At 49.4% G+C, this 27,497-nt stretch overlaps 1 protein-coding gene across 3 annotated transcripts; it reads right to left on the bottom strand.

Annotated features, from left to right (window-relative positions):
• Positions 1-1,677: 1,677 nt before the first annotated feature.
• Positions 1,678-22,004, bottom strand: Ipo13 (importin 13). 3 transcript variants are annotated; one of them, XM_029569490.1, is made up of 20 exons: positions 21,183-22,004; positions 18,748-19,502; positions 12,593-12,733; positions 12,343-12,484; positions 12,070-12,236; positions 11,769-11,889; positions 11,496-11,643; positions 10,918-11,099; positions 10,819-10,845; positions 10,491-10,625; positions 10,221-10,364; positions 8,620-8,700; positions 8,039-8,176; positions 7,786-7,882; positions 4,981-5,033; positions 2,771-2,837; positions 2,625-2,683; positions 2,396-2,485; positions 1,925-2,106; positions 1,678-1,832 (listed from the first exon to the last, which is right to left on the bottom strand). In XM_029569490.1, the coding sequence occupies exons 1-20, from the start codon at positions 21,264-21,266 to the stop codon at positions 1,736-1,738; spliced, it is 2,910 nt and encodes a 969-aa protein (XP_029425350.1). In that variant the 5' UTR covers positions 21,267-22,004; the 3' UTR covers positions 1,678-1,735. The 3 variants fall into 3 exon arrangements, with proteins under 3 accessions (XP_029425350.1, XP_029425351.1, XP_008843615.1); XM_029569491.1 differs by having other exon boundaries at positions 18,748-19,484; positions 21,556-22,001; XM_008845393.2 differs by having other exon boundaries at positions 18,748-19,484; positions 21,183-21,910.
• Positions 22,005-27,497: the final 5,493 nt, after the last annotated feature.

Raw genomic sequence — 27,497 nt, 5'->3', positions numbered from 1 at the left:
ATTATCCCATCTTATAGACAAGGAAACAGTATTGAAGAAGCTAATAAGACACAGTAGGTCAGTGGCACAATCAGGATCAAAACCAAGTCCGCTGATTTCATAACTGGCTTTAGGCCCCTCATTTACTCAGTCCCTCTCTCCTGGGTACTGAACCCTGGGCTTCATGCATGCTAGGCACGAGTTTTACTGCTGAGCTACATCCCCAATCCTAGATACACCCCCCCACACACACACATTCTCCTACCTTATATACACATTTATCACGAGGAGGAAGGGGGAGGGGACAAAGCCCTTTGATACAATGTGGTAGGAAAGAAGGACTGAAAATATGTGAAACACCTCTGCATACCCCAGGAGAGTTGAAGAATCAGAAGCATGGTGAGAACGGGACTGAGAGGGGTGGAATGGCAGATGACAAAGTAGGGGAGACTGATGCTAGCTGGCTCATGAAGACATTGAATGAAAAAGAATGGAGGATACAAAATTGATGCAAACCTGGGAAAAGGGGGACTGGAGAGATGACTCAGCAGTTAAGAGCACTGACTGCTCTTGCAGAGGACCCGGGTTCGATTCCCAGTACCTACATGGCAGATAACAACCATCTGTAACTCCACTTTCAGGGGACCTGATGCTCTTCTGACCTCCACGGGCATTGCATGACATGGGTGCACTTACATACATGCAGGCAATACACTCATACACATAAAATAGAAATAGTAAAGCTTTTTTTTTTTTTTAAGTTGGGAAAAGAGCAGGGAAGGAGTGGGATTCCCATAGAAATAACCAGTTCCCCCCATCAAGGGGACTCACATATCACGGATGGGAGTGGGGAAAATTCAGCCTCACTCACCACATCTTACAAATAAGGCTGGGGCACCAGAAAGGCAGGCTGTGCAGAACTATTGCTGAGAGACAGCCAGGAGCTGTCCGTGGTCCTGGTTGAGCTCAGCTCCTCTGTACTGAGAGGCAACACTACCTTAGTCTTCCTACAAGGACTGAAAGGTCTTCCAGCTCCCCTCACCCCACCTTACTTTCTACAGCCCTTTTCAACTATATGCAAGGGCAAGTCTTCTAAAACACCTTATCAGGCTCCAGATGGTATTGTAGTTACTACTCAGCTGTCTGCCCTCTTACAGCATACTCAATAAACTATTTTCCCTGAAGATATTTTTTAAATTACCCCCAAACTAAAATCCTACACTACACATCCATCCTGGAACTCAAATTTCCACTCCATTTCTTCCCATGCCTCCAGTGGACTCCCAAGGCCTGTGTCTAGGAAGTGTGCTATTCCCATCAGAAATTCAACTCCCTCAATACAGCCACTTCTCATCATTCTCCTCACTCAGTATAATATCTATGGGCTGGGTCAGCCTTTGTTCATGGTAGAGCTAGGAGCCTAGTATTGCTGATTAAATGTATGCATTAATGTACATTGAGACTAATGTAACAGGAGAGTGGGAGGGCTGCTGATTCTACAGCAGCTCTCCACCCTAAGAACAAGGGCAGTATTCTGAACGGCTCCAGGCTAAGTAGCTTGGACAGCAGTGCCCACCCCAGGTGCTAGATGTCCCCACCACTCTTGACCAAGGCCTGGTCCAAGCATCCTCCCATCCTTCCATCAGGCCTGGATTCAGTCAGGTGATGTTGGCAGCAGAAAGGAAGCAGAGGCAGCAGTGAGGGTCCAGGTTTACTCTTTGGGAATAGGAAGGGGTGAGTGGGACAGGGGTGCCCCTCAGTAGTCAGCTGTATAGTCTGTGCCATGTAGTCCCCGACACAGTAATGTGAACTCCTTCACCATCTCCTTTACTCGCCTCTTGTTCACTCGCTCACTGGAGGAGGGAAGGGAGAGCAGGTTAGCATCATCTACCAACACTGCCACCTCCTCCCTACCCAAGCCCTGGCCCACATCAGCTCTGCTCACCGAAGGATCTGTTGGCTGAAGGTGTCCTTCTGTTCGGGGCTGAGGCGGGCTGATGGAAAGCCAGGTGGCTGGAGTGCCTCCTTGATCCACATGCTCAGGAGGCTAAAGCAGTGTTTGTTCAAGGCGAACAGGATGTCGGCAAAGCAGTCCATGAGGCTGCGGGAGGCCTGGCCCCCAATGGCCTGAGGGAGAAGGGTTCTCAGTATACCAGGGCCTTTCCCCTCTGCAGCAACGAGGCCTGGCTATGTTGCAGGCTCTCTGGGACAGTTCCACAGCCAAACTACATAAGTGAGCACTGCCTTTTGAGAGCCACCTGGTCCTCACAGCAACTCCAATAACTTTCAGATATTTAATTGTGGGAAGAAACAGAATTAGAGCTTAGGAAACCAAAGGTTCAAGTCCCCCACAATGTCAGCTGCCTCAACAGTGAGGGGCTCCCCACACACCAACTCCCCATTTACTCCAGCTCACCTCTAGCACTGCTATCAGCAGCACACGGCCGTCTTCCTGTACCACCTTTCCCACGGACTCTACTTCCCCACACCGAGGCAGTAGCTCGGTCTGCAGAAGATGAGAGGCCTGTCAGCTCCAGCTCCTTCCCACCTCTCCCTGAGGATAGGATCCACACACCACACCCCTACCCTCTGAGTCCTGGGCAGGGTGGGGGTGGTGATCAGGGGTCAGTCAGCATAGGACTCACAAAGAAGCCACAGGAGGCCTTGACAGTAGGTGCCTCAGGGAACTTGAGGGCCAGCACAGCTGTGGGAGAGGTGGAGGTAGATCAGATGGGGCCCAGTGACTATCCCAGGGGAGTCCCAGGCCCAATTGCCACTTGGTTCCACTTACCACACTGGAACACAGCTTTGACATCCAATCGTTCACACAGGAACAAATCTGGCTTCCGCTTCAAAGCCTGCAGGAGGTGGAGCTGGTAAGCCCAGCTCCAGCCAGCTCCAAGGACCATCCCCCCACTCACCTGCCACCCGAATCCCTAAACTTTATGCATCATAGGTACAGGATGCCCCAGTCATCTTTGAAGAACCCACACCACCCCAGAGTTCAATCAGGTGAGGAGTAGCCCCACAGGTGCTGTACACATAGGTGTAACTGAATGCACAGGTGTGAGAGAAGCTGTGGGTAGGACTCATTAATGCAGAGAATTTGGTCCCAGGTCACTCTCTAAGCAAACAGTTCCCCATCCCCTCCCACAGGCTCCAGGTGGCCAGTAGTGACTTTGTTTTGATTCTCAGAGGAAGTTGAGGCCCCTTGGGTTTGTGAGCAGGTAGTAAGAAGAAGAAATAGCACACGGACATGGAGCCCCAGCCCAACATCCCCACTCCCCCAATACCACTGCATTTCTCTGGTTCCTTCCAGCTCCTCCTCAAGCAGAGGAAAATAGGGCAGGAGCCTTGGCACCCCCATCCCTTCGCTCCTCCAGGATGCCATGTCCAGGGCCTTCTCAGCCACGCCCACCCTAGAAGCCAGTGCTGCCATCGGGGCAGCAGATGGAAGGAAGGGGGCAGGTAGACTGCCCCAAGTGCTACCAGACATGGCCAGCACATCTTTGAGTCACAGAAGACGTTCGGCACAGCTCCAGCAGTCCTTAAACACTGTTCTCCAGTGATGCCCCCAGCGCACACTACAGACACTTCCCCCTCCAATTCATCATATACCCTCTACCCCCACCCACATTTATTCATGTGCAAACACCCCTACATGCACCCTTACTTGAAATGCCCTTTTACACACCTCTATCATATCCTCACATAGACTCTTCCACATCTACAACACACTCCCATTAGTCACACACACCCTTGCATATCCCAAACCATCCATACACAGTCCTTCACACATGTACACTCTCCCAACACACCCACAAATACATTCACATACCCTCTCTGCCAAAGACACACTCTTACAGATACCCACACACATATCCACCCAGGGCCAGAACACACTTAGTCTTCACTCCCCTCCCCGTCACCAGACTGTAAGTTCCAGGAGAGCAGGAACCATGCCTACTGTGTGCTCACCATTCTATCAGAGTAACAGCACTATTACACACTCAATACATATCTGTGGACCAAGTAAGCAGAGAAATACTCCATTTACCAATCCCCAGGAACGTTCTAACACAGAACCCATCACACTAACCTCCAATCTCCCTCAGCCCAACACACACATCAGCCAAGCCATACTTATTCAACATAGGATGCCAACATGTTGTTTCCATTAAAAACATATCCTGCAACCCAACACACCTACATGGCCATGCATGCATGAAAGTACATACTCATACTTCCAACGCACATCCATGTTCAACACCTAACACATCAACAGGCAGCACACAACATCAACATACTTACAATGCAGAGGCCACCCATATCACACATCATACCAATTTCACATTTATCTTGATGCCCAGCACAATGCACATACTTCTTACAGATGATTTGTTACCTTCCCAAACCAAACTGCAACCATAAGGTGCAACACACTTAAGCACATACCAGACACAAACGCATCCCAATGTGGTCTCACAGTAGGGCCTTGCATCCCACCGCCCAGCAATAGCACAACCTCTCCACCAGATGGACTCTGGGCTCACAGTGCACATTCAGTCCTTTTCTTTGGAGCTGCTCCCAGGCTACCTCTCAGGAGCAGGCTGGGAGCACTGAGGCAGGCAGTTCCCCGGCAGGAGCACGGAGACAGTGAAGTCCGGGCCCTTCAACTTCAGTCCTACCCCTGACCATCCTGGGCAAGTCAGCCACACAGGAACTGCTGGGTCTAGTCACCATCCCTCCCTTCCCCACTCCCTCCCTTCAAGGTCAGCCTCTCCCTAGTCTTTGTAGGTGACTGAGCTAGTTGAGGCAAAGGGGCACTAAAGGAGAGTGTTGGGTTGTCAACTTCCACGGAAACAGATGAAGAAACTCTATTTAACTGAACAGAAAAAAAATTTGTCAACAGAAAGCTAAAAATAGGCTTAAATTGAATTTCAACATAAGAGAAAGAGAAAGAGAGAGAACAGAACGTGAATGAATAAAACTAAAACACACCTGTGCCAGGAGTTGCATAAATGAATCAACAATATCAGGATGATCCCTGGGCCCTAAAATATAATAAAGATGGAACTTAAGAAAAAATTATACAAACAGCAACTCAACCTCATATAGTTATGTGGGACTGAGAGCCTGCAGGGAGACAGCGTGGGGCACATGAGCAGCAGGAAGCAAGATAAAGAAACAAAACATACAAAAACCATGAACTGGGAGAAGCCCAACAGAAAGAGACGGCAAAGTGAAGGACGGGCCTGCCCCAGCATCCCCCAGGGGGCCTTCCACCTACTCCCCACTTCACCTCAGGCCAGTCCCCCCAGTGATCCCTTGGTGCTCAAACAATTCTGGACTCCATGAGACTAAAGAAATAGTTGTCACACTCTTGCTGTGGCCTCTTACAGGCTGCGGTAACCCCACACTGCTTCTTAGCGAGTGACCTTCCCATGACAGCCATGGAAGAGGTGGGCAGGCCTGGCTGCAGGGCAGTTCATGGCACCTCCTTTTAAGGTTTGGCTGAAGGCCTGGGAAAGTGCAGGGCCTCAAGAGTCTAAGTAGTGTCCCCTTCACTTTGATGACCTTTGGGCTCTTGGTCTGGTCAAGGAAAGGATTTTGTTCAATTTGCTTAAACTAATGAATTCTGGGTAGGGTCTTGGGTGCTATGGGGCTGGCCAGACAAGTCACTGGCCGGGCCAGGGGAGTAAACAGCATCAGAAGGCCATGAAGGAAAGCCCCACCCCAGCAAAGTCCCTCCATATGACACAGACTTAGCAGACAGCCAAACTAAGGGCTGACGATCAGTTCCCAACATCTGGACATGCCAAGAAAAGGGAAAACAAGTCACTGTGTCACCCCATGATCCCCTGGGAAGGCAGAACAGAACCTGAGGAAGCCTAAGCCTGGGAGAGCATAACAGATATGGGGACCATCCTGCCTAACAAGACGACCAACAATCCCAACAACTACGATGTTGGACATCCCTGCTTCAATTCTCATCATTCCTGAGTCAACAGCAAGGCATGCACCCAGAGCTCCTACCCAGGCTTCTCCATTCTTGGGAGGATGCAGTATAAGCCATCTGGCTGAGACACCACTGAGTAGCTGTGTGATCTTGTGTAAGCCACAAGTGCTGTTTCCCCACCTGTAACAAACATAATCTCTTCCTTGCTTCCTTCTGACTACTATGAGCTATTACCTGACCCTCTAATCTCTGAGGTACTCAAGACCTGGAAAGGTTCAATGTGTCACATGACTGGGTCCCACTGTAAACAGTGTGTTCAGTGTTTAGTTCCCTTCCTGCTGGGCTGAACAGTGAGGAAGAAGGGTTCCAAGGGCAGGGAACAACCCTTGACTTAACAGTGTCTGAGGCTGGTCTCATTCTGGACACAGGGGATCTAGGAAAGGAGACTCCATCTTGCCCTTAGGGGGTTCAGTCTAGGAAGAGAGACAGACATGGAGTGTTCATTGTGTGGCCAGTTCTTTAGCAGCAGTATAAGCATGATTTGGTTTCAGAACATAGCTACAAGCACCTGGTTCTGCCCCAGAATTACTTCTTGTTTGAGGACTAATACATGCCTCCTGACTAAGGCATGAAGGAGTGACAGCTCACTTTGGCAAGGACATAGGGCATTTTAATCAGAGAAGCAAGGCGCAGGGTTCACATGGGACATAGTAAGGAAAGAACTGGTGTCCTGGAATGCTGCAATCATGAGGGGACACTAAGAGGTACAGCCAAGCTTGATCACATGGGAATAGGACAATAACCTGAGGGCAGTGGGTGGCACTGAGAGGGTTTTAAGCTGGAAAGGATTAGTGTTTCATGAAGAATATTATCACTGCTGTATACAGGATGGATTGGAGAGAGGGGTAGGTGTGCACAGAGAGTTTTATGGAGTTAATTCAGGTGGGGCAGAGCCTAAACTGAGGAAGGGACCACAGAAAGTGAGGCGTGGGTGGGTGGAGTCGAGGGCAGTCACATCAGGTTTCTTCCCACTCTGGATCTATTCCATGACCCACAAAGAGGCCAGGACCATGGAGTCAGGCACTCAGGATATGAGATGGAACACTCTGGGCTCCAGCCGAGACCTCTAGTCAGCCCCATTCAAATCCAGGCTGGCAGAACAGCACTGCTTTGGTCCCAGGTTAGAACCTGAGTTAGACAGACAGGAAGCCAGTTTCAAACTCTCTCAGGCAGAGGGCCACAGAAAGCCAGAATTGGGCTCATCCCCAAAGGTACTTAGCTTTGGGCCTAGAAAGGACCAAATCTTGACATAGGAAAGAGAATCAATACTCCCAGGACTTCATGTGCAAACCCCAAGCCAGGACCCCAAATGGAGCAACTGGAATACCTGTAACAATACGGAAATGAGGCTCAGCAAAGGTAAGTGACTTGCTCAAGGTCACACAACTAGTTTGGTGGTGATGAGCTTAAAAACTCTAGGTCTACCTAATTTCAAAGCCCATGCGCTTCCCACTTCTCACCCTAAAGGCAAAGAACCAGCCTAGTGCCCAAAGTCCCTCAGAGCCTCAGCCCAGCCTTCTCACCCCTCACCCCATATCCAGGCTGGCCCAGAGGACAGCAAGCCAGTGGATAGAAGATACCATATCATTCACCCTATTATCCACTTCAACCTCAAGTGTCAACTACTTGTAGGTGACAATTGTGCTCTGCTTCAGCCCCAAAGTTTCCCATCAAGTTCCATGTGCAACCAGGGGACAGAGAACAGAGTGGATAGCTTTGGCTCCCGAGTCAGGGAAGCAGTGGCAGTGGCAGTGGCGGCGGCAGCAGAGACCCCGGTCAGGACTTACCTTGCTGGAAGAGAGTGAGTGTGACCGAGGTGACGAGCAGAAAGAGGGCCTCTATTGGGGGAAAGTGGGCAGGCTCATGAGCAAAGATGTGGACCAGCTGCAACAAAGCAGGGAATGCTGGTCAGCTAGATCAACATTCCTGGAACACGGGTGGGGACCCCAGCCATGCAGCCATCTGAAACTCCCACCCAGGGTCAGACTGCTCACTAGAATGACATCCAGAACATCAGCTGCCCAAAACTGGAAGGCCTACCTGTCGAGTAAGGTCAAGAGCAGAGGCCTGGGGGATGGTGCTATACATCCGACCCAGCATCTCACACAGCTGTGGCACCATGGGGGCAAAGTCACCCAGCAGTGTCTTAACAGACTTTTCAAAGATAGCACAGACCGCCTTGGGAAGAAAGCAAAGGGATCCCAGTCAGCAATTCACAAGAGAGGGGCCCAAGACAGGACCCTTATCTAGAAGTCTGGCCAAGTCTTGCAAAATAAACAATCTGCCCCTCACTCTGAAAAGCAGGCTCCAACTTTGTCACTTAACTCTTGTAACTCACATCTACTATTTTTTTCTCAGGGAACAGTAACAGCAACAAAAGCCTCCGCTGAAAAGGGAGCAAAGGCAGGCCTCTGATGCTACGATAGTCACCTAACTATCCCTCAGCCCTCACATCACTATCCTTTCATTCAGCATGTCTAGTGATACTGGGAAGTTCTAAATGTCTTCCTAAAATACTCCACATGTCAGTGGGGCAAGCTTTCCCTCCCCATTTTCTCCAGACCACTACAGGCTGTTCCCCCTTGATCAGCACAGGAGCAGACAGAGAGGTCAGGGCTCACCTCGACCACCTGGGCATCATTCAACCACTTGCTCAGCACCTTCTGAATAAGCTGGAAGACTTGCTGCAGCACCACCACCACCTAAAGATACAGGGAGAAGTGAGGTACCCCTGTCACCCCCTCTAAGGACATGGTAGTAGGCAAGAAGCTCAGCCCATCAACTCTAACTGCACACTGAGGACTCCCAGGCAAGAAGTGGTATGCTGAACCCCCAGCAATGAAAAGGGAGTATTTCGAACTGTAGGGATCATCTCAAAGGAAGCCTCAAACCAAGCCTCAAACCACAAAGCAGAGACCCTAAGTGCTTGATGAAATGGTGCCAGCTTTGTAAACTTTAAAAAAAAAAAAGCACACTCCCAATCCAGTTCTGCTCAGGAAAACCAAAGCAATGGGCTAGCCTCTGAGATGCTGTCTCACTCCAACAGGCATGGGGTAGGGAGCCCCAAGGGATGCATAGATACAGGGAGCTTATTGCAGAGCAGAGAGCAGGCTGAGGTCCTGGAAAGTGAGGGAAGGCAGGATGATGAATGCCACAGAAGAAAAGAGGGCTCTGCAGGATGGTGTGGCTGAGGCTTGGTCTAGAGCCAAAAGGGTAAGTAAAATTGGGGTGAGGAGTTGAGCAGAGGTCAGGGTATCCCTGGCTCCCTTTTCTCTAGGAGAAACTGGAATGTCCAAGGACAATGATCAAAGCGGTCCCTGGTATTTGCATAGAACTTTACAGTATGCCAACTACTCTCACTCAAGCCTCCTGTGCTCCAATGGTCCTGTGATAAGCAACCACAGAACCACAGTTTTGAGAGGAAAGCTGAGGCTTGTCTTAGATCATACAGTTTGTAAGAGATCACCCGAGGTAGGGTGTAGATCAGCGAGAGTGCTTGACTAGCATGCACAAGGTCTGAGTTCAATTCAAAACACTGCCAAAAAAGAAAAAAAGAATCAAATTACCATTGCTGAGCATGGTGGCATATACCTTTGATCTCAGCAGCTGGGAGGCAGAGGCAGGCAGGTCTCTAAGCTCAAGGGCAGCGTGTTATACACAGCTGAGTCCCAGGCCTGCCAAAGCTACGTAGTGAGACCCTGTCTCAAAAGAAAAACAAAAATAAAAAAAGAAGTCACCCAAAACCCCTGTGCTCAAGCTTATCACAGTCCTTTGCAGCAATTTGCTTCCATGTATTTCCTCTCCACTACAGGCAACCTGAAGGAAGAACTACCACATGTGGAGCAGGTGAGCATCCCAAGTGCCTGCAGGACAGTGAATGCTGAAGCACGAGGCCCCAAAGAGTTTGGGGTTGAGTAAGGGCTCATAATAAGTTCTGTGGGGTTGAAGGTTCATGTCAATGTCCCTTGGGTGGGGGAGCAAATGAACCTCAGTGAGCTGAGGACAAGGAAAGCATCATCTACAGGATGGCTTGACAGCATGACATCACATATACATATACATATAAAGTGGAGGACAATGGTCAGGCCATTCCCAGGGTCAGAGGACCAAGTACATGACTCCTGCAGAGTCAGGGAGCAATCCCAACATTACCCACAGAGTTGAGGAGTGACAATGATAGTCCCATGAGGAGAGGTGTAATGGCAAAGACAATGTCACCCACTGGGTTGGGTCCCTGTGGCACTGGTAACTTCCGGAGTTCAGGGCCTTCGTGATCATCCTCATGATGACTGACGTCCAGTGTGGTAAAGAGGTTGGAGAGAAGCCCCAGGATATGGACAATGGCCAGCTTGTTGGAAGGATTGGGCTATGGGGAGAAGTGAATCAAGCTTCAGACCTGCCAGCCCCAGTCTAGGTGCCAGATCACTCAGTCCCAGCCCCTATGGCTATAGTCGAGTCCCAGCACTGGCCCGGGCCCCCAGAGCTCACTCACTATCTCTTCTGCCAGCTTCTCCAGCTGCTGGATATAGGGTGAGATGAGTGAATGCAGGTTCTTAAGGATCTCCTCCACCTGCAGGGCTGATAGCAGGAAGCCCAGAGCCTGCATCAGCCACATGCACTGGCTTGTCTGTGGGACAGAAAACAGGGATGGTCCATCCTGATCACATCTAGATGTCAGTGGAAAGGGGAATGAACCTCTTGGGGAAGATTCCAAGAATGGAGAGTAAGTAAGGGTAAGAAGATAAAAGATGGGATTTAGGGGATACAGGATACCCCCACTCCCAAACCCCAAGAAAATCCCTACAAAGTTTGAGCCGCACCTTATGGATCTGTTTCATCAGCACATCCTGGGGGCAGAAAACAACATATCAGTGTGGAACAGAGCTCTGAGGCCCAGCACCAGCCAAGACCCTGCATACCTGGGAGACAGCTACAATGTTGGCAGCATAGGGTGGCAAGTCATACTTGCACTCTCGGCAGATCTTCTTGAGGGTGGACACAGAAGAGACAGACAGCTCAGGGTTGCCTAGGGCATGCAGTACCAGGGGCAGAACACTGTTAATCATGACAGGATGGTCAGCCAGCCATTCAGACAGAGCTCCTAGAGGGAACAGGGAAAGAAAAGGATCTCTAACGCAGACCTTACTGGCTTTGTACCCTATGTAAGGTTCTAGAAAGGGCAGAGTTGCAGCTCCGGCACATCCAGAGTGCTCAGAGGACTGAGTGAACATAAATGCACTGCATATTCAAACGCAAGCCTCACAGATGAGAAACAGAGAGGGATTACTCAACAGAGGCCCAGCACTGCTTCTCTACTGACTGAAAGCCAGCATTACTGAGATGTACATTGCAGGAAGGCAAATTAGTCAGCTGCAAGGCTGACTGTATGAGGGAGATACATCTCTCTCAGTCTGGACAGGACCCAGCAGGCCAGCCTTGGTTAGGGATGAGTACTGTAGCACTAAGAATGTGGTCACGGATGTATGCCAGGTCTCACCAATGGTGAACATGACAGTGTCTGCCAGCTGCACGTTGCTGATGCTGATCCGTGGGATGAGGCCAATGAGCCCAGGCACCACATCAGAATAGTTGACATCAATGGTCTCTGCGATGGATTGGAAGCCATAGAGCAGGGCCTCTGTGTGCTGGGGAAAGAAAATACCACTGGCTTGGTTTAGGAGGGGGCTAGGACAGGTCAGGGAGGGCAGAGGGAATCAAACAGAGGGAATTCTATGTCCACCCTTAAGAAAGCAGAGGTCTTGGGAGGTACCTGCCAGGAGTAGGACTCCTCTGAGCTGGTGAGCAATCGGCCCAGCTTGTCATAGAGGTTGCTTAGCAGCTCAGCTCCTAACATCTCATAGACATACATGAGCGTGTCTGAAATGTCCACCCTGTAAAGCAGATGAAGGCCTTTTATACTGCTTAGATCATTACCACAAGCCAGAGCCAACCCCAGGACCCCCATAACCTGGCAAAATTGCCTGAATGCTAGAAGAGCCCCCGAAGTCAGGAAACCTAGCTTTTGCCTTAATATACTGCTTCAAGGTCAAGGGTTGGCCTGCTACCATCACCTGTAAATTCTGAACTGCTCCTTCTCATCTGAGGACCAGAATCCATATTCCTCATCGGAAGGGAACTGGGCCTTATGCAGAAGCACATCCACCAGCTGGAAGTAGACTGGCCGGTACACCTGCTGGTACACAGCCTGCTTCTCTGCCTCAAAGGACAGAATGTCATCCTGAGGGAGTCAGGGAAAGCAGTTAGCCACCTCACCAGCAACCAGAAGCCCACGATCCACTTTCTTTCATAATGGCCCAGTCCTACTGGCAGTCACACAAACACACCTGCAGCGTGTACCAGAAGGTGAGTGTTAGGGAGCTGGTGGTCTCATTGACAGGGTAGTGGCCAGGGATGCCTGTGCAGAACATGATCATGTTGACAAGTGCCAGGAAGCTCTGCCAGTGCTCCACTTGATCCAGTAAGGCCCTGGGGAGGAGGAGACAGAGTAAGGGCATTCTAGTTCCCTGATGGGGGTTCGTAATGTCACCATTTAGTGGGCCCTGCCATCCCACTGCCAGCTGTCCCACTCCCTACCGGGAGTGGTTCTCGCCCAGGGCCACAGCGATGCGACAGATGCCATGAGAGGTCTCCATGTCCCCATTCTGCACTGCCTGTCGCAGCTGTTCCTGTAGTCCCAGCACCAGTGGGATGAGTTTCAGGAGTGTGTTCACGTACCTAAGAGGTATGAGGTGAGGTGACCCATCAGAGCTGTCTGCCCATACTCCATCAGCTTTGAGAGAAAGGCACAATCTCCCTGCCTTCCACCAAAGCATCTGCCTATCAAATCCTAACCCAAAAGAGGTCAAGGATGCTTTGATGCTGCTCATGCTGAGAAGACTGGATCAGAAATCTCCAAAACTCTGGGAAATACAAGAAAGCTGGTGTTTGGGGTTGAACTATTTCTTCTAGTGGGACTAATAGCTGATGCTGGAATAGTTTAAAATTTAAAGGGAGGTTATGATGAACTGAATGCATTTTCACATGTAAGAATGACATGAATTTTGGACTACCAGAGGGCAAACTGTTATGGGTTGAAATGTATGTCTCTTAGAAAGGTATGTTGAGGGGCTAAGTGCTTGCCATGAACAAAGACCTGCATTTGATCCCCAGAACCTATATTTAAAAAGCTGGGGTGTAGTAGCATGTGTATGTGATACCAACATTGGGGAGGCAGAGATAGGAGGCACCCAGAGGCTCACTGGCCAGTCAGCCCAGCCTACTTGTTGAGCTCCAGACCAGTGAGAAGTACAGTCTCAAAAAACAAGGAAGGCTGGGCATGGTGGTGCACACCTTTAATCCCAGCACTTGGGAGGCAGAGGCAGGCAGATCTCTGTTAGTTCAAGGCCAGCCTGGTCTACATAGCAAGTTCCAGGACAGCTGGGGCTACAGGGAGACCCTGCGCCTCAAAAAGACCAAAAAAAAGGAGAAAAGAAAAACAATGAAGATGGCCATACCCAAGGTTGCCCTGTCCCTGAATAGGTACATGCATGTGCACACCCCCCCCCACACACACAGAGTTGAGGTCCTAACCCCCAGTACCTGAAAATGTGATCCAAATTAGAAAAAGCATCATTGCAGATGAAGACATACTAAAGAAGGGTATGCTCCTAATCCAGTATGGCTGATGTCCTTTTAAGACAGCCATGTGAAGACACATACATGATGGAAGAATGCCAAGTAAAGACAAAGGTAGAGATTGGAGCTGTGCAGGTACAAGCCAAGGAATCTCAAAGATTGCCAGCAAACCACCAGAGCCAGGAAGAGGCCAGGAAGAAGTCTCTTCCAGGTTTCGGGGAAGCATAGCCCTGCTGACACTTTGATTTTGGACTCCTAGTCTCCACAGTTGTGAGACAATTTCTGTTGTCACCCAGTTTGTGGTACTTTGTTATGGCAGCCCTAGTAAGGAGCAAAGTTAGTGTTAGGGGAGACTGACACAGTGGCAGTGTCAGGAACCTGTTAAAGACTTCAGAAGGCACCAACAGCTCATGGGGGCAGTGGTCCCCACTGGCTACCACCAAATCCCAATTTCTGTGTCATCTGGTGGCAGTAGGGAGTGAATTTGATGCTGAACTTAGAGCTAAAAGGCAAAATGGACAAGATGTAATCAGTGGCTTGTTACCAATGACAACTCTCCAAGGAAGTAAAGCATCTGTGAGTTACTGAGACATGGAGAGGAAGGCAGATGGGAACAGTAACACCTTCAGGGGTTAAGTTCAGGATTAGGCATGATGTGCAAGTAGGGGTATTTAGAAAGAACAAGACAGAGGCCAGGTGTGGTGGTACACATCTTTAATCACAGCACTCAGGAGGAAGAGGCAGGCAGATCTCTGAGTTTGAGGTTAGCCCGGTCTACACAGTAAAGTTCCAGGCAGCCAGGGTTACATAGTGAGACCCTGCTTCAAAAATAAAGCACAAAAAAAAAGTCCAGTGGAGCAAGAGACATGGGTGCATGAGTCATTAGCTGGCAATCGAATAAGAGTAAGTTAGAGCTGCCCAGGGAGAAAGTGTGCAATGAGAGCAAAGAGTGTCCAGTCAGAGTCCTGAAGCACCAGGAGGATCAGAGGCCATCCTCTCAGAGAGGATCAGATATTTGGGACCCATCTGCTGTCAGTCAGTGTCAGTGAAGCAATCTACAGCAGGAAGAAGGACTGAAGATCCAAGTTATCTGGATTTGGCCCAAGCAAGTTGCTAGGCAGTACCCTCCTAACCTAAGTGGGACGATGAAAGGACAAAGAGGCATCCAGACCAGAGATACTGACTTCCTTCCCTACATCCTCATTCTAGATTCTGCTAGCAAAATCATCCATACCAGAATACCCCCAGTTCAGAGACAGCCCCAGAGGGTGCCGCCTGGAGACTGCTGAGATAGCTTCAGTCTCATGATCCTGACACAGGCTGCACCATCAGACAATGGGTACCTTCAGGCCAGGCTCTAGCACAAAGAGCCAGGGGTAGGGCCAAGGCTATGATCCACAAGCTCCCTAACAGCTGAGATGGAGGCAGGAGATAGTGCCCTAACGCCATAGCAACCCCACTGTATTCCTAGGTTCCCTCCACCTGCCGAAGTTCATGCAGATAGAAGGTACTTTGTGAAGGTCCTTAACATGGTTTATCTGAACCTCAAATAGGACAACATAGCCTAGAAGGGCTCAAAGTATTGCTCAAGGTCAAACAGCAACTTAGATACAGATATCAGGTTGAGACAGCCTTAAATTGTAATAAGTCTGCTTCCCTTTCAGGGCCCAAACAAATTTCCCCCAAAGGCTTTGTGAAGATTTCAGTCTATATTCCCATTTCTTTCAATGGGAACCCCTAACACCCGACCAATTTACTCCCCCTCCCCTCAGTTCATTATCAGAAGCTATTCTGAATAACTCAGGAATCAAAGCCACCAAAGGTAATTTTCTTAAGCCAAATATGGCAAATGAGACTGCATAGCACAGAACCCAAGCTCCAACCTTGGGCTTGTTGCACCTCACCCATAGGGGAAATGCCTGCATTGATACCCTACCACTTGCGCACATATGCCTGAGACCTGTGAGCAGACAGAACAAGCCCAAGGCCCCAGAGGTATCTAGACTTGGTAGAAGAAGCCTAAGAGGATGTCCTTAGGACCACAGTTATTGGGTTCAAGGGGCCTGGCTCTAGTTGGTCAGTTCCAGCAGCCCGGGCAGAGCTGCGAGGGATGTCTTGGCTGCCGCTCACACTGAGCTCTGCCCAGACCTACAATTAGAGCTCTGGAAACAGAGCTGAGAAAATGGGAAGAGTTGCTAAGCAACCAAGGGGCTGCAGCCAATGGGCGTCCAGGAGGCTATGGGTTCCCTCACTGGCTGCTTGCTTGCTCATTCGATTCAGTCAGAAGAGAAGGGGCATCAATTACCTGCTAAAGCTCTTGAGACAAGCTGGGTGTGTAAACTTGGGTGTATCCAAGTATACCCTACAACACCCAGGAACTTGCCTTGATCAATTCTTCTTAGCCACCAACTAAGCCCACCCAGCATGGGAGCTTCAGGCTGCCAAGAGAACTCTGGCTTGAGACTTGGTCTCTACCTTGCAAAGATAATATCAAGTATTAGCAACTTTTATTTATGGAGTACACCGGAATTATGCTAAATATATTCGCTACTCTTTTTTTTTTTTAATTTTAAATTAAGCTTTTTTGCTTTTTTTTTTTTTTGAAAAAAGGTCTCCTTGTAGCCCCCGCTGGCCTGGGTTCGCTCTGGAGAACAGACTGGCCTCAAAACCCCAGAGATCTGCCTGCCTCTGCCTCCCAAGTGCTGGGATTAAAGGTGTGTGCCACCATGCCCAGCTCATATTCTTTTATTTAATCTTCATGCTAAAATATTTTTTAAACAAACACTAACAGTTTAATATTTTTGTTTTTGTTTTTAGTACTGGGATTGAACCTAGGGGCTCATGCATGTTAGACAAGTACTCTACTATTGACCTATCGCAGCCCCAGTTCTTCAATGTTTTAAAGAACAGTGATCAATCATCTTTGTCTCTCTCTCTCTCTCTCTCTGTGGTCTGTGCTCTAGTCTACCGCAGTTACAGTTTCTACTTTAATCAGTTTAACAGTATTATAGTAACTATATCTGTTTCTTAAAGAAAAATAAGGTTACCAATAAACTTACCACAAATTATAAAAAGAACATCACACAGTCCCTAATTTAAAACACACGGCATATGTATAGCACTAACAGGTGCTGCTGGCTCTCGTACCCTTAGTAAAAGGCCACAGAAGAACTTCCATTACTCAAGAAATCAAAATATTCTTGATTGAATAGCAGGGGCTAGTCCTAGCCCTGTGCACACTATCCCGTTTTAACCCTTACAACAACTCTGTGAGTTTGGTATGATCACCTCCATTTTTGCTTACAAGTGGCTCACCAAGGTCTCAGATTTAGTAAAACGACCTCTGGGATTCACTCAGACATGACTAATGCCAAGACTTGAGCCATCAGCCATTCCTCCAGGCAGTATCTTTCAGTAGCTTTACCTTCCAACTCTGCCAAGGATTCCCAAAACTCTGTCTTTGAAGCGTCAGTGTCAGGTTTCCAGTCTTTCTCTGAAAAGCAAGACTAACACATGCACACACAAGACACACACAAGACACACACACACACACACACACACACACACACCAACTCAACTCAGCAGACCATTGTCTCTGCATAAAATCCTTTAGTAACTTTATACATCCTCAGAATGAAGATCAAAAAAATTTTCAAGCATGGTTGACAAGGTCCCACATGACTCGAACTTACAACTTTGGTCTTTAAATCTTGCCATCTGGTGACACCTAGTGGTTTACTCGCTCCTTCACACCTTCACCTTATTTTGGCTCTTCCATTTGCCTGGGATGTCCTTCCCAAATCCATCATCTCTATCTGGCTATACTCTCACATAGCCTTCCAAGTACAGTTCAGTTGTTATTTCCTCTAGGAAGGCTTTTTCACACGCCTCAGACTGAGTTAAATACCTCAACTCCATTCTTAGAGCCCCTGCTTTCTCCATTGGTCTTAATCTCGTGTGCCAACTGGACAGTGGGCTACTGACAGGAAGTTAAAGCATTTGTCCCTGTGCTCCTACTCAGTACAGGGCCCGATGCAGCAGGTCCCTAATGAGTGTTTGACAAGCACACTTCACTACAACCACCTTCCACCTTCTTTTGGTCTTTGAAGGTACTACGGCACGGTCCACCAGAGGGCTGTGTGCCTGCTGTGCTTCCTGAAGCTAAGCACATGCCTTCTCCTTATCCAATCTCCTCCACCTCCAACCCTCCCACGTTAGGCAACTCCTATTTTTCATCCATTCAAAGACTAGCAGATATTCCCATCTCCCAGGCACAACATGATGAAGTAAAATGACAGAATGCCTGTCCTTGCAGTTGAGTGGCTAATAAGGGGATGCACGTTGATTTGAAGAAATGATGCCATAGGCTAAGAAAGAAAAGGAGAAATATTACTAAGAGCTCTGAGATAATAGAGAAGACCAAACTTAGTCTCAGAAATCCTTGGGGTTGGAAGTGGGATGAAACTCAAGTTGAAGCAGAGGTGACATGTCAAATACAGTAAGAAGTGAAAAGAGCAGTGCAAAATGGAGAGGAAAAGGGTGAGGAGAGATGAGCTGGTGTCGGCCACACTGTGGCAGCATCTTCCTAAGTGACACTAGGGATTCTGAACTTTATCCTACAAACAGAGAAAAGCCACTTACTAGATCCTCATTTTCAGACCACTCTAGCTGCTGGGACAATGAAGGGTACAAAAGGAAAAACCCAGGGAACTGGCGAGGCAGCTTCCCCAAAATCTGGGAAGATAGACGATGGATGACAGTTTGGACTAGGGTGGTAGAGCAGAACTTGAAAATAGATTTGCAATATGGTCAGGAATAGAACAGCCAGGACTGAGAGATTGGCTGAGAAAGAGAAGAGGCAAATATTTTAATAGTCTACTGGATAATTAGTTGTTTAATGTCTGCCTCACTTTCTGAACTGTGACAACAGAGACCATGTCTATGTGTTTCTTTGCTTTTGTCTCCAGTATAGGATCAAGTGTGCAACAGGCACTCCACAAATGTCTATTGAATGGATGAGTGGATGGATGGATGGATGGATGGATGGATGGATGGATGGATGTGTGCTGGCCAAGTTAGGCTGTCCCTCTCTGGGAAGCTGGGGACTAACTCACCTCTGAGCATCAGGCTGTGATATGGCATTGACAATGGCCTCCACGCTGCTGTCAAAGAGCTCCGAGTCCTGCAGAGCAGTGAAGGCAGCCTGAATGAGCGCCTCACAGTCCTGCAGTGGCACCTCCAGCTGTACCCAACTGGAGAAGCACTTGAGCACCTTCTGACGCACACAGCTGGGTGAGCTGGGCTGTTGTAGCAGTTGCTCCAGCAATGGGAAGACAGTCCCACACTCCACAGCCAGGCTGGCCCGCACCAGACCTTTGCGGTACTGGGGCAAGCGGCTGGTCTGGAATTCCTCAGGCAGAACTGTCAGCAGCTCTAACAAGGCCAAGCAACGGCCCTGACCATCCACCGGTGAATCCTCAGCTTGGAAGAGACGAACCATATCTGCCACAGCACATGGCCAAGCATCAGGCATCATGCTGAGAGCCAGTGAAGCCAGCGCCACACACAGTCGAGTCAGCACAATCTTGGAGCCACTGGCAAAGTGGGTGATCTGGGTGAAGAGCTGTGCCTTTAGGCTTTCATATTGGTCAGTGGGGATGTCACTCCAATAGCGAGAGATCTTGATGTGCAGGGCACTGGCCCCAAAGTACTGGATCTCAGGCACCTTGTCTGGCTGTAGTAGCTGCCAGCTAAAATGCCAGGCCTGTGGAGAGACCTGGGCCTGCATCAACCACTTCTGAGCCAGGTTCTTGTTCTCAATATTGGGGTCATAGTAGAGCTGGTGCAGCGCCTGCAGGACAGCACAGGACTGAGCAGGTGCTGGCTACTCTGGATCCTGCCAGAGCCCAGAACAGAGGGTGTGACTTGGTAATGCAAGACGCTCCCTCTCCCTGACTGGGGGGTTGAGCAGAAAGGGAGAGCTCAGGGCACTGCAATTTTTCCTGGGATATCTTGAGAGCCTGAATCTTACCCATGCTCTATCATATCCTCTTCTCCTTATAGCAAAAATTGGGTTCTGAGAGGGAATCTCCACAGGAAAGAAGAAAAATAGGAGGCTGAGCTCCTAAGGTGGAGGCATGTGAGGGCAAGACCCAAGTAGAAGGAGCAGCTCTATAGGGATGAAGCTAAGCCTGAGACAAGTATGAAGCAGCCAGAGGGGTCCTAGCCCTTCCACACATAGCTGCTCCCATCAACTCTATCAGCAAACTCTGTTTGCTACCCCAGGATCATTCCTAGGACACTCCAGAGGCTGACACTAAAGCCAATGGACAATCTGAGAAGGACTGACTCATGCCAGGTAGCCCTGGGATAGACACACACTGGAAAGGAAGGTAAGAACATCTTTAGAGAGCACATGTAAACCTCCAATCGGAGGATTCAGAGAAGCCTTGGCCCAGGATCTGTCAGCTAGCAGAATCCCCAGGGCCCCAAATCCAATGAGACTTCATGCAGTAAGAAAACAATGGCCCATCTCCCTGGTAGCACATGGAACAGTGTGCCACCATGCTCAGCCCCAAAGAGTGGGAGAGTGAGGCCAGGATCACTAAACGGACACCATCCAACTAAGAGTAAAATTATCTGTGCCCTTAAGGGCCAGTTATGGCTACTGTCCCATTTAGCCACTCAGGGATGCAAAAGGAGACAGAAAACAGAAGCTGAAGAGATGTACTCTTGATATCTGTTAGAGCAAACAGGGCTCAAGAATGACGAATGAGAATCTGCAACCCTCCCTTGCTTCCCAGCAAGGTGGTCCTACCTTCTGGTTCATGGGGGGTGGGGGGGGGATGCATTCCTGCATTCCAGGATGCTGGGAGAAGAAAGGAATCAGAAAAGGAGGCTGGGCAATGGGGGAGTCTGGGAGGAGGCCAAGGCAGGAAGCCCTGTGAGCAGGCAAGGAAGGGCCCTGTAAAGTTGCCAGCTAAGTCAGGCCCCTTAGACCCAGCACAAAGCAAAGGGAGCCAGCCCCACTCCTGCCTGCCCAGGACTGGTTTGGCTTCCATCCAATAAAGAACGGACCCTTTTCCAAAGATGAATGAAAACATAACCCAGCTTGTTTTAATTCCAGATATTTTGTGTGCCTGTGGCTGAACAAAGTCCGGTCCAGGATGGGTCAGCATCAGCATGGTTGCTAAGGTGGAAGTGGGGGGTGGCTGAGTGGCAGGTCCTGAGAGTTCTGGGTTTCCTGCTTTTCCCATGGAGCTGGTCCTGAGCCAGCCTGGTTCTAAGTCTAAGCCATTGACACCCTGAAGGGAACAGCCTAAGACTCTAGTGTATCTGTCTACAGGGGACCTGTGTCTACAGAAAGCCCAAAATAGCCCATCAGGCACAGCAGCACTGCCGTCCAGCCTGACCAGAGAGCCAGTAAATACCAGGTGCTCTAGGGGCATCATCCCAGCGGGCACTCAGCCCAAGCCTGAGCTCTGGCATCAGTGTCAGTACCCAGAACTTCTGCTCTGTCACTGGAGTGGCCACCCCAGAGCCCTCATACCTTCTCCACGTTCTCCACAGTGAAGTCCAAGGCTGGTGATGCTCCAGCCCCTGCAGCCCCCAGCTGCTCCTCCCGCCGCTCCATCTTTGCTCCCTGCCTCAGGGTGGTGGACCCTGATCTGTCTCTTGGCCCAGCCCTTTGGCTGCTGGCCCCCCGGCTAGACCCCGGCTTGAGTACCCAGGAAGCGGGGGGATGAGGGGGTGCCCAGGGCAGGCATGGCTGCCGAGGCCTCCCCACCTTTTGGGGGGTGGGGGTCTTGCAAAGATCAAAAGATGTGCTCTTCGGAGGAGACCCACTGAGGCGGCTCCCAGAAGGGAGGCGTCAGTGAGCCTCTCTCAGGCGGGGTTCCTAGTGGTAGGTCGCCGCTCTGTACCTAGAACCAGAAGTCTATAGGCGAGGGAGACCTGTGGGGGAAACCGAGGCCCTGGCCCGTGAGGGGTCACAGGGTCAACGGCTTGGACCCACAACACCCTCGCCTGGGTGAGCTCCGAGGTGCTATGAGGAGGTCACGGGGCTGGGAGATCTCCTGGGAGAGAGCCCTTCACGGGGTGCGGAGGCGTCCAAGGAAGCGCGGGGGTGCTGCTTCGCGAGTATGGGGTCGGTGGAGTTGAGGGGCTGAGGCTGGTCCCCTCCGTTGGCCTGGCCCGCGCTCTGCACACCGCCCGGCTTCGGCCCCGCAACGGTCGCTGCCTCCGCCCCAGTGACTGACAGACAGGCCGGCCCGACCGGGACGGGGCGGGGACCTCAGCAAGACGCGGGCTGTCCCGAGCGCCTGTCCCCGGCACCACCGACTCGGGCCCTCACCCGCGCCTGTCCTGGCCCGGCACGGCCCAGCACAGCCAGACACGGCCCAGCGGAACTACGCGAAAACTCATTCCGGGACTTTGGCCCTGTCCTCGTGCCAGCCTGCGCGCCCCCGAGCAGGCGAGGGAGCGGTACGCCACGCGAGGCCCCCGCCAATCCAAGGTCCCGTCGCTATGCACCCTGGGAAATGTAGTTTGCGCCGGGCCGCAAGGCGGTGCCTGGCGGGAGAGGCCGACCCCTCCACTCCATGCCCCGCCGTTTATGCCCCGTGGGAAATTTTTGTTGCGCGGGGCGGGAGGGGGGTCCGGGGGGGGGGGGGCGGGGGCCGGGGGGGGGGGGGGGGTCCTGTGGAGCCCCGCCTATTCCAGATCTACTGGGGCGGACAGACATGCCAAGTCACATTGACTAGACATGCCAAGTCACATTGGCTAGGGGTGCAACTACCTAGGAGAATGTGATTCAGGGGGCGTGTGGATGGAGGTGGAAGCCAGGGCTGGAAGATTGAGGGGAAAGGTACAGGCTCTTCTGTTGCTCCATTTCGAGGACATCATTGGGTACAGGGAACTGGTTATGTTGGGGTAGGGAAAACTGTCTACACCAGCTAGAGGAGAGGAGAGATAGGGTTTATTTGTGCTCCTCAGGAATTGAAAAAAAAAAAAATCAAAGTGTGGGGGGGAGGGGTGAGTCATAAGGTTTTCATTATATGTAATGTCAATAGGAGTAGCTCACATCTTTGAATTTCCGTTTTCTCAACTGAGATGGTGGGTTGGTTTGTTTTGAAATGGGGTTTCGTGTATCTCAAGCCAGCATCAAACTCACTGTAGCAGAAGGACGACTTTGACTTTCTGATCCTCTTGCTTCCATCTGCTGAGTGCTAGGATTACAAGAGTGTGCTACCAAACTGGGTTTATGCAGCTTTGTGGATCAAACTCAGAGCACTGTGCAGGCTAAGCAAGCACTCTACCAGTTGAGCCACACATCACCAGTCCTGTTGTTTTTGAGACAGGATCTCACTATGTAGCCCAGGCTTGACATGGGTATTTTTATTCACTATTTTCAGATGACACAGGAAAACCAAGATTGGAGAAAGTTAAGGTCCAAGCTAAATTAAGGTTGAAGAAAGGCCCTGGTCACACAGCTGGGGTGGCAGAGTCTAGCCATAGCCTCAGCAGTCCCTGCCTCCCTGCTCTCCAGTTTTCCTTTTATTAACTCCTGCCAGGTATCCCAGCAGGGACGAAAAAGAATTTAGAACAGGACTGGAGAAATTGGCTCAGAGGTTAAGAGCTCTGGCTGCTCTCACATGGCAACTAACAACCCTCCATAACTTCTGTTCCACTGAATCTGATGCCCTCTTCTGACTACATGGGCATTGCAGGACACAGGTGTGCTCACATGCTGGTAAAACACTCATAAGTAATAAAGGATTTAAAACAAAAGGATCTCTACAAATGGAGAAAGCTGGCACTGATAGTAGCTGCTGAGGCCTGAGAAGGTCAGGGAAGGCTTCACAGAGGAAGAAAAACTTGATAAGAGCTTGAAGAATCCTAAAAGCCTGGGAAGGAGAGGGGCTCACTTAGCTGGCAAATGAAATTCAGTGGAACTCTAGTCATTTAGCACATCTTTATCAAGGAAGTGTTTGGGTGGTGCTGGGGGCTAGAAAGATGGCTCAGTGGTGGAGAATGCTTCCTGCTCTTCCAGAGTTTAGTTCCATTACCTGTCTATAACTCAGCTGTAGAGGATCTTCTGGCCTCCGTGTGTGTGTGTCCATCCTCATCCCAGTGAGATTCATTAGGGTTCATTAAAGGAGCATGGGCACCTTACCACTGAAGAAAATGTCTCTTCCTCCACCATGAACCTAAACTTAGCCTATAAATCCTCAGGGAGCCCCCCCTCACCCCCACTCCATGACAGGATATGGATGGACCTAATCTTATGCAGATCTTGTGCTCCTAATTATAGCTATTGACTTACATTTTTTCCTCCCCTTTGTCTCCTAGGTTCCCTGAGCCTTAGAGGGGGGTAATATAGATGGACCATTTATGGCTGAGGGTTCAAGAGTCACTTATTCTTATCATTGACCAATTATGAGTCTCTGCAGTTACTGCTGCCCACTACAACAAGCTTATCTGACCCAAACTGACAGCAGCACTAATCTAGGGGCATAAAAGTTGTTATTTAGAAGGCAACTTGCTGGGCACATGTCAATTTCACAAAACAACAGGAGTAGATTCTCCATTAGGGCTTATGACTACCCTAGTCATAGAATTTTGACCAGATTTACAGTACCAGATGTGAATTCCCTCTTGTGCAGTGGGCCTCAAATCCAATCTGGTATGGTTACCCCCATACCAGATTTAGATCTCTTGCATCAGTGGGCATATATTGCCTGGCAGGTAGGTCAGTAGTGCAGCATGCAGTGCCCACAACTGTTGATGATTCTTCTCTTCCAGCAGCCAGCACAGGACTTGTTAGCAATATGGGGGCTAACCAACTGGGAGGAAGCTCCCACCCCAGTTCTGGTGTGATTTCTCAGAGAAAGTATATGGTGTTTTCAGTAAGAGACTTTAATCTGGTTCTGAGGAGCAGCCAACAGCAGAAGCAATTGTCTGTATTGAGGGCCTCACTGACCAACAATTCATAGGGAGGCAGCCCACCCCTGGCACTGGGATCTTCATTTAATAATTTTTTGGGGGAGGGGTTCTTTTTGAGACAGGGCCTCCCTGTAGCCCCACCTGGCCTAGAACTCACTATGTAGGCCAGGCTGGACTCAGTCTCACAGAGATCTACCTGCCTCTACATCCCCAGTGCTCAGACTAAAGGTATGCACCACCACACCTGGCTTTTTAATAGCCTATTCTTCTGGAAGCAGCTTTCGCTACCCACACAGGGCACCTCCAGCCAAACTCTTTTTCAAAAATTGTTTCTAATTAGCTTACCAAGTGTTGGATTTCTTTATGACTTTCTCATACATTGTTAGTTGACCCTCCTCTCTATCTGCCCCCTCCCCTTTTGATACAGGGTCTCGATATGCAGTCCAGGCTGGCCTCAATCAGTCCTTCTGCCTCAGTCTCCCAAATGCTGGGATTAAAGATTACCTCATCCAGCTAATATAGGAATTTTGAACTGAAATAGGATTGAAGCAATAAGGGATTGCTGAGAAGTATTATGAACTCTAAGAAATCTAGGCGTAGTGGAGTCTTGGGGTTGAGATCAACCCCAAGGAAGAGGCCCTCTCCTCTCCACCCTTGATCAAGGATGACATCCACACCATGCTGGAGAGGACATGGCGAACTTTTAAAACTGAGAGGCATAAAGGCAGTGAGCCAGTTCAGGCCAAATGCATTTCATCCACCTCTGAAGGTACAAACATATTTCTTTTTCAAGACATAGTTCAGAGCTGGGTGTGTATCAGCCCATGAGCCTTCCATCCCAGCCTTTCCTTGTCCAAACTGCAGACATATTTTTCTAAAATGTAAATGCAGTCATCAGTGCTCACATGAAATCCAATCATGGTTTTACACTGTACCTAGGAAAGTGTCCAAACTTCTACAAGAGTGATGGAGGAGGATTGTTGTGAGTTTGAGGCCAGCCTGGGCTACAGCGTGAGAGCCTCAAGAGGGGAGAAGGGTCAGGTGATTGTGGATACAGTTCAAGGCTAGAATACTTGCCTAACATGTTCAGTTCTTACTATTGCAATGACAACAAAAGAGTTAATTCAAAGATTAGTTCATGAAGGCTTTCCTGGCCCTTCTTCCTCTTTAGCGCTTCTTCCTTTGTGGCCCTAGCCTCCTCTCCCCCATTGACACGTGAACTTGCGCTACAGTCACATTTCCGTTCTTTAATAGAACATGTTTCTCATTGACCTCTGAATCCCATAACTATCTTAATGCATGACAGTTAGTACTTATGCTGGATAGCTTCAGTTGTCAACTTGACACACCTGAGCAGAGGGAACCTCAATTGAGGAATTTCCCTCCATTGGAATGGCCTGTGGCCATGTCTGTGGGGTATTTTCTTGATTGTTGAATGATGTGGGAGAGCCCAGTCCACTGTGGGCAGTGACACCCCTGGGCAGGTGGTTCTGTGTTGTATAAGAAAGCAGGTTGAACACAGGCTCCATGGTCTGTGCTCCAGGTTCCTACCCTGAGCACCTGCCCTGACTTCCATCAGTGATGAATCGTGACCTGGGAAATGTAAAATAAAATAAACCCTTTTCTCCCAAAATTGGTTTTTCTCAGTGTTTTTATCACAGCAATAGAAAGTAACTAAGATAGTACTCAAGTGTTTGATGACTTCTCTGGCTTCAAGGTTCAGATTGTTTGAAGATAGCTGAGATCATAGATAGAGACCAAGTAGGATTGAAGAGACGGGTTCGTGGTTAATAATGCTTACTGCTCTTGGAGAGGACCCAAGTTCAATTCCCAGCACCCACATCCGGTGGTTCACAACTGCCTGTAACTCCAGCTCTAGGAGGGGTCTGATGCTTCTTCAGGGACCTGCACTCATATACACACACACACATGCACACACACACATAATTAAAAATAAAAATAGGGTGGGGTGTGGTAGTGTTCACTTTTAATCCCAGCACTCAGAAAGCAGAGGCAGGCAGATCTCTGTGAGATCAAGACCAGCCTGATCTACATAGTGAGTTCCAGGCCAGCTAGGACTACAGGGAGACCTGTCTCAAAAAAACAAAACAAAACAAAAAAAATGGAATAAATAATAAAAATAAACAAAAATTTAAAAATTAAAATAAATCTAAAAAAAAAGATAGAATCAAGTAAGATGTGATGGTATACCCTCATTGTGAATTTGACCAGATTCAGAATCATCTAGGGGATTAAGGAATACCTTTGTGACTTTGCAGGCATTTCCAGAATATTAGGGAGAAAGCCTATCTTGAATGTAGATGGCACCACCCCATAGGCTGGGGGCCCAGGCAGAATAAAGCGGGGGAAAAAAAAGAGAAAGGGTTCACTGGCATTCCCTTTTCTCATCTTCCTGGTTGCCATGGTGTGAACTGCTCTGCTCTGTCACACCCACTCTGTGACAATGGACTGAGTCCTCTGAGACCACGAACTAAAAAAACAAAAACAAACCTCCTCCTTTTAAAGGTCTGTTAGGTATTATCAGTCACAACGAGAAAAAGCTAACTAATACAGAGGGTAAACAATAAATCCAAAACAGTGTGAAGTCTTCAGGAGGATAACATTGGGGATAGAAGAAAAGGGATGCATCTGTAAGATCTGAGCATCTAGTGACCAGTGGATCAGCTCAAAGAGTCTAAGATAGGATGTTGCCCAAGTTCCTACCTTGTGTCGTCAAATAGAGGTTGCTGAGGAGGGGATGTTGCAGTGGTTTGAAAGCTAGAAAGCAGGGAAAGTTATCAATGTGAGGCACAGAGGATGGACAAGGATGGAGAGCAGAACTGAAGGAGAGAATGTGAAGCTTTCAGGGAAGTATGTGAAGCTTGAAGGTTATGTGGAGAGACATAGGGATTACAGGCTT

Source organism: Nannospalax galili, unplaced genomic scaffold (genome assembly GCF_000622305.1).
Source record: "Nannospalax galili isolate Female #2095 unplaced genomic scaffold, S.galili_v1.0 scaffold1402, whole genome shotgun sequence".
Lineage (NCBI taxonomy): Eukaryota > Metazoa > Chordata > Mammalia > Rodentia > Spalacidae > Nannospalax > Nannospalax galili.
This window is presented reverse-complemented; position numbering and strand designations above follow the sequence as displayed.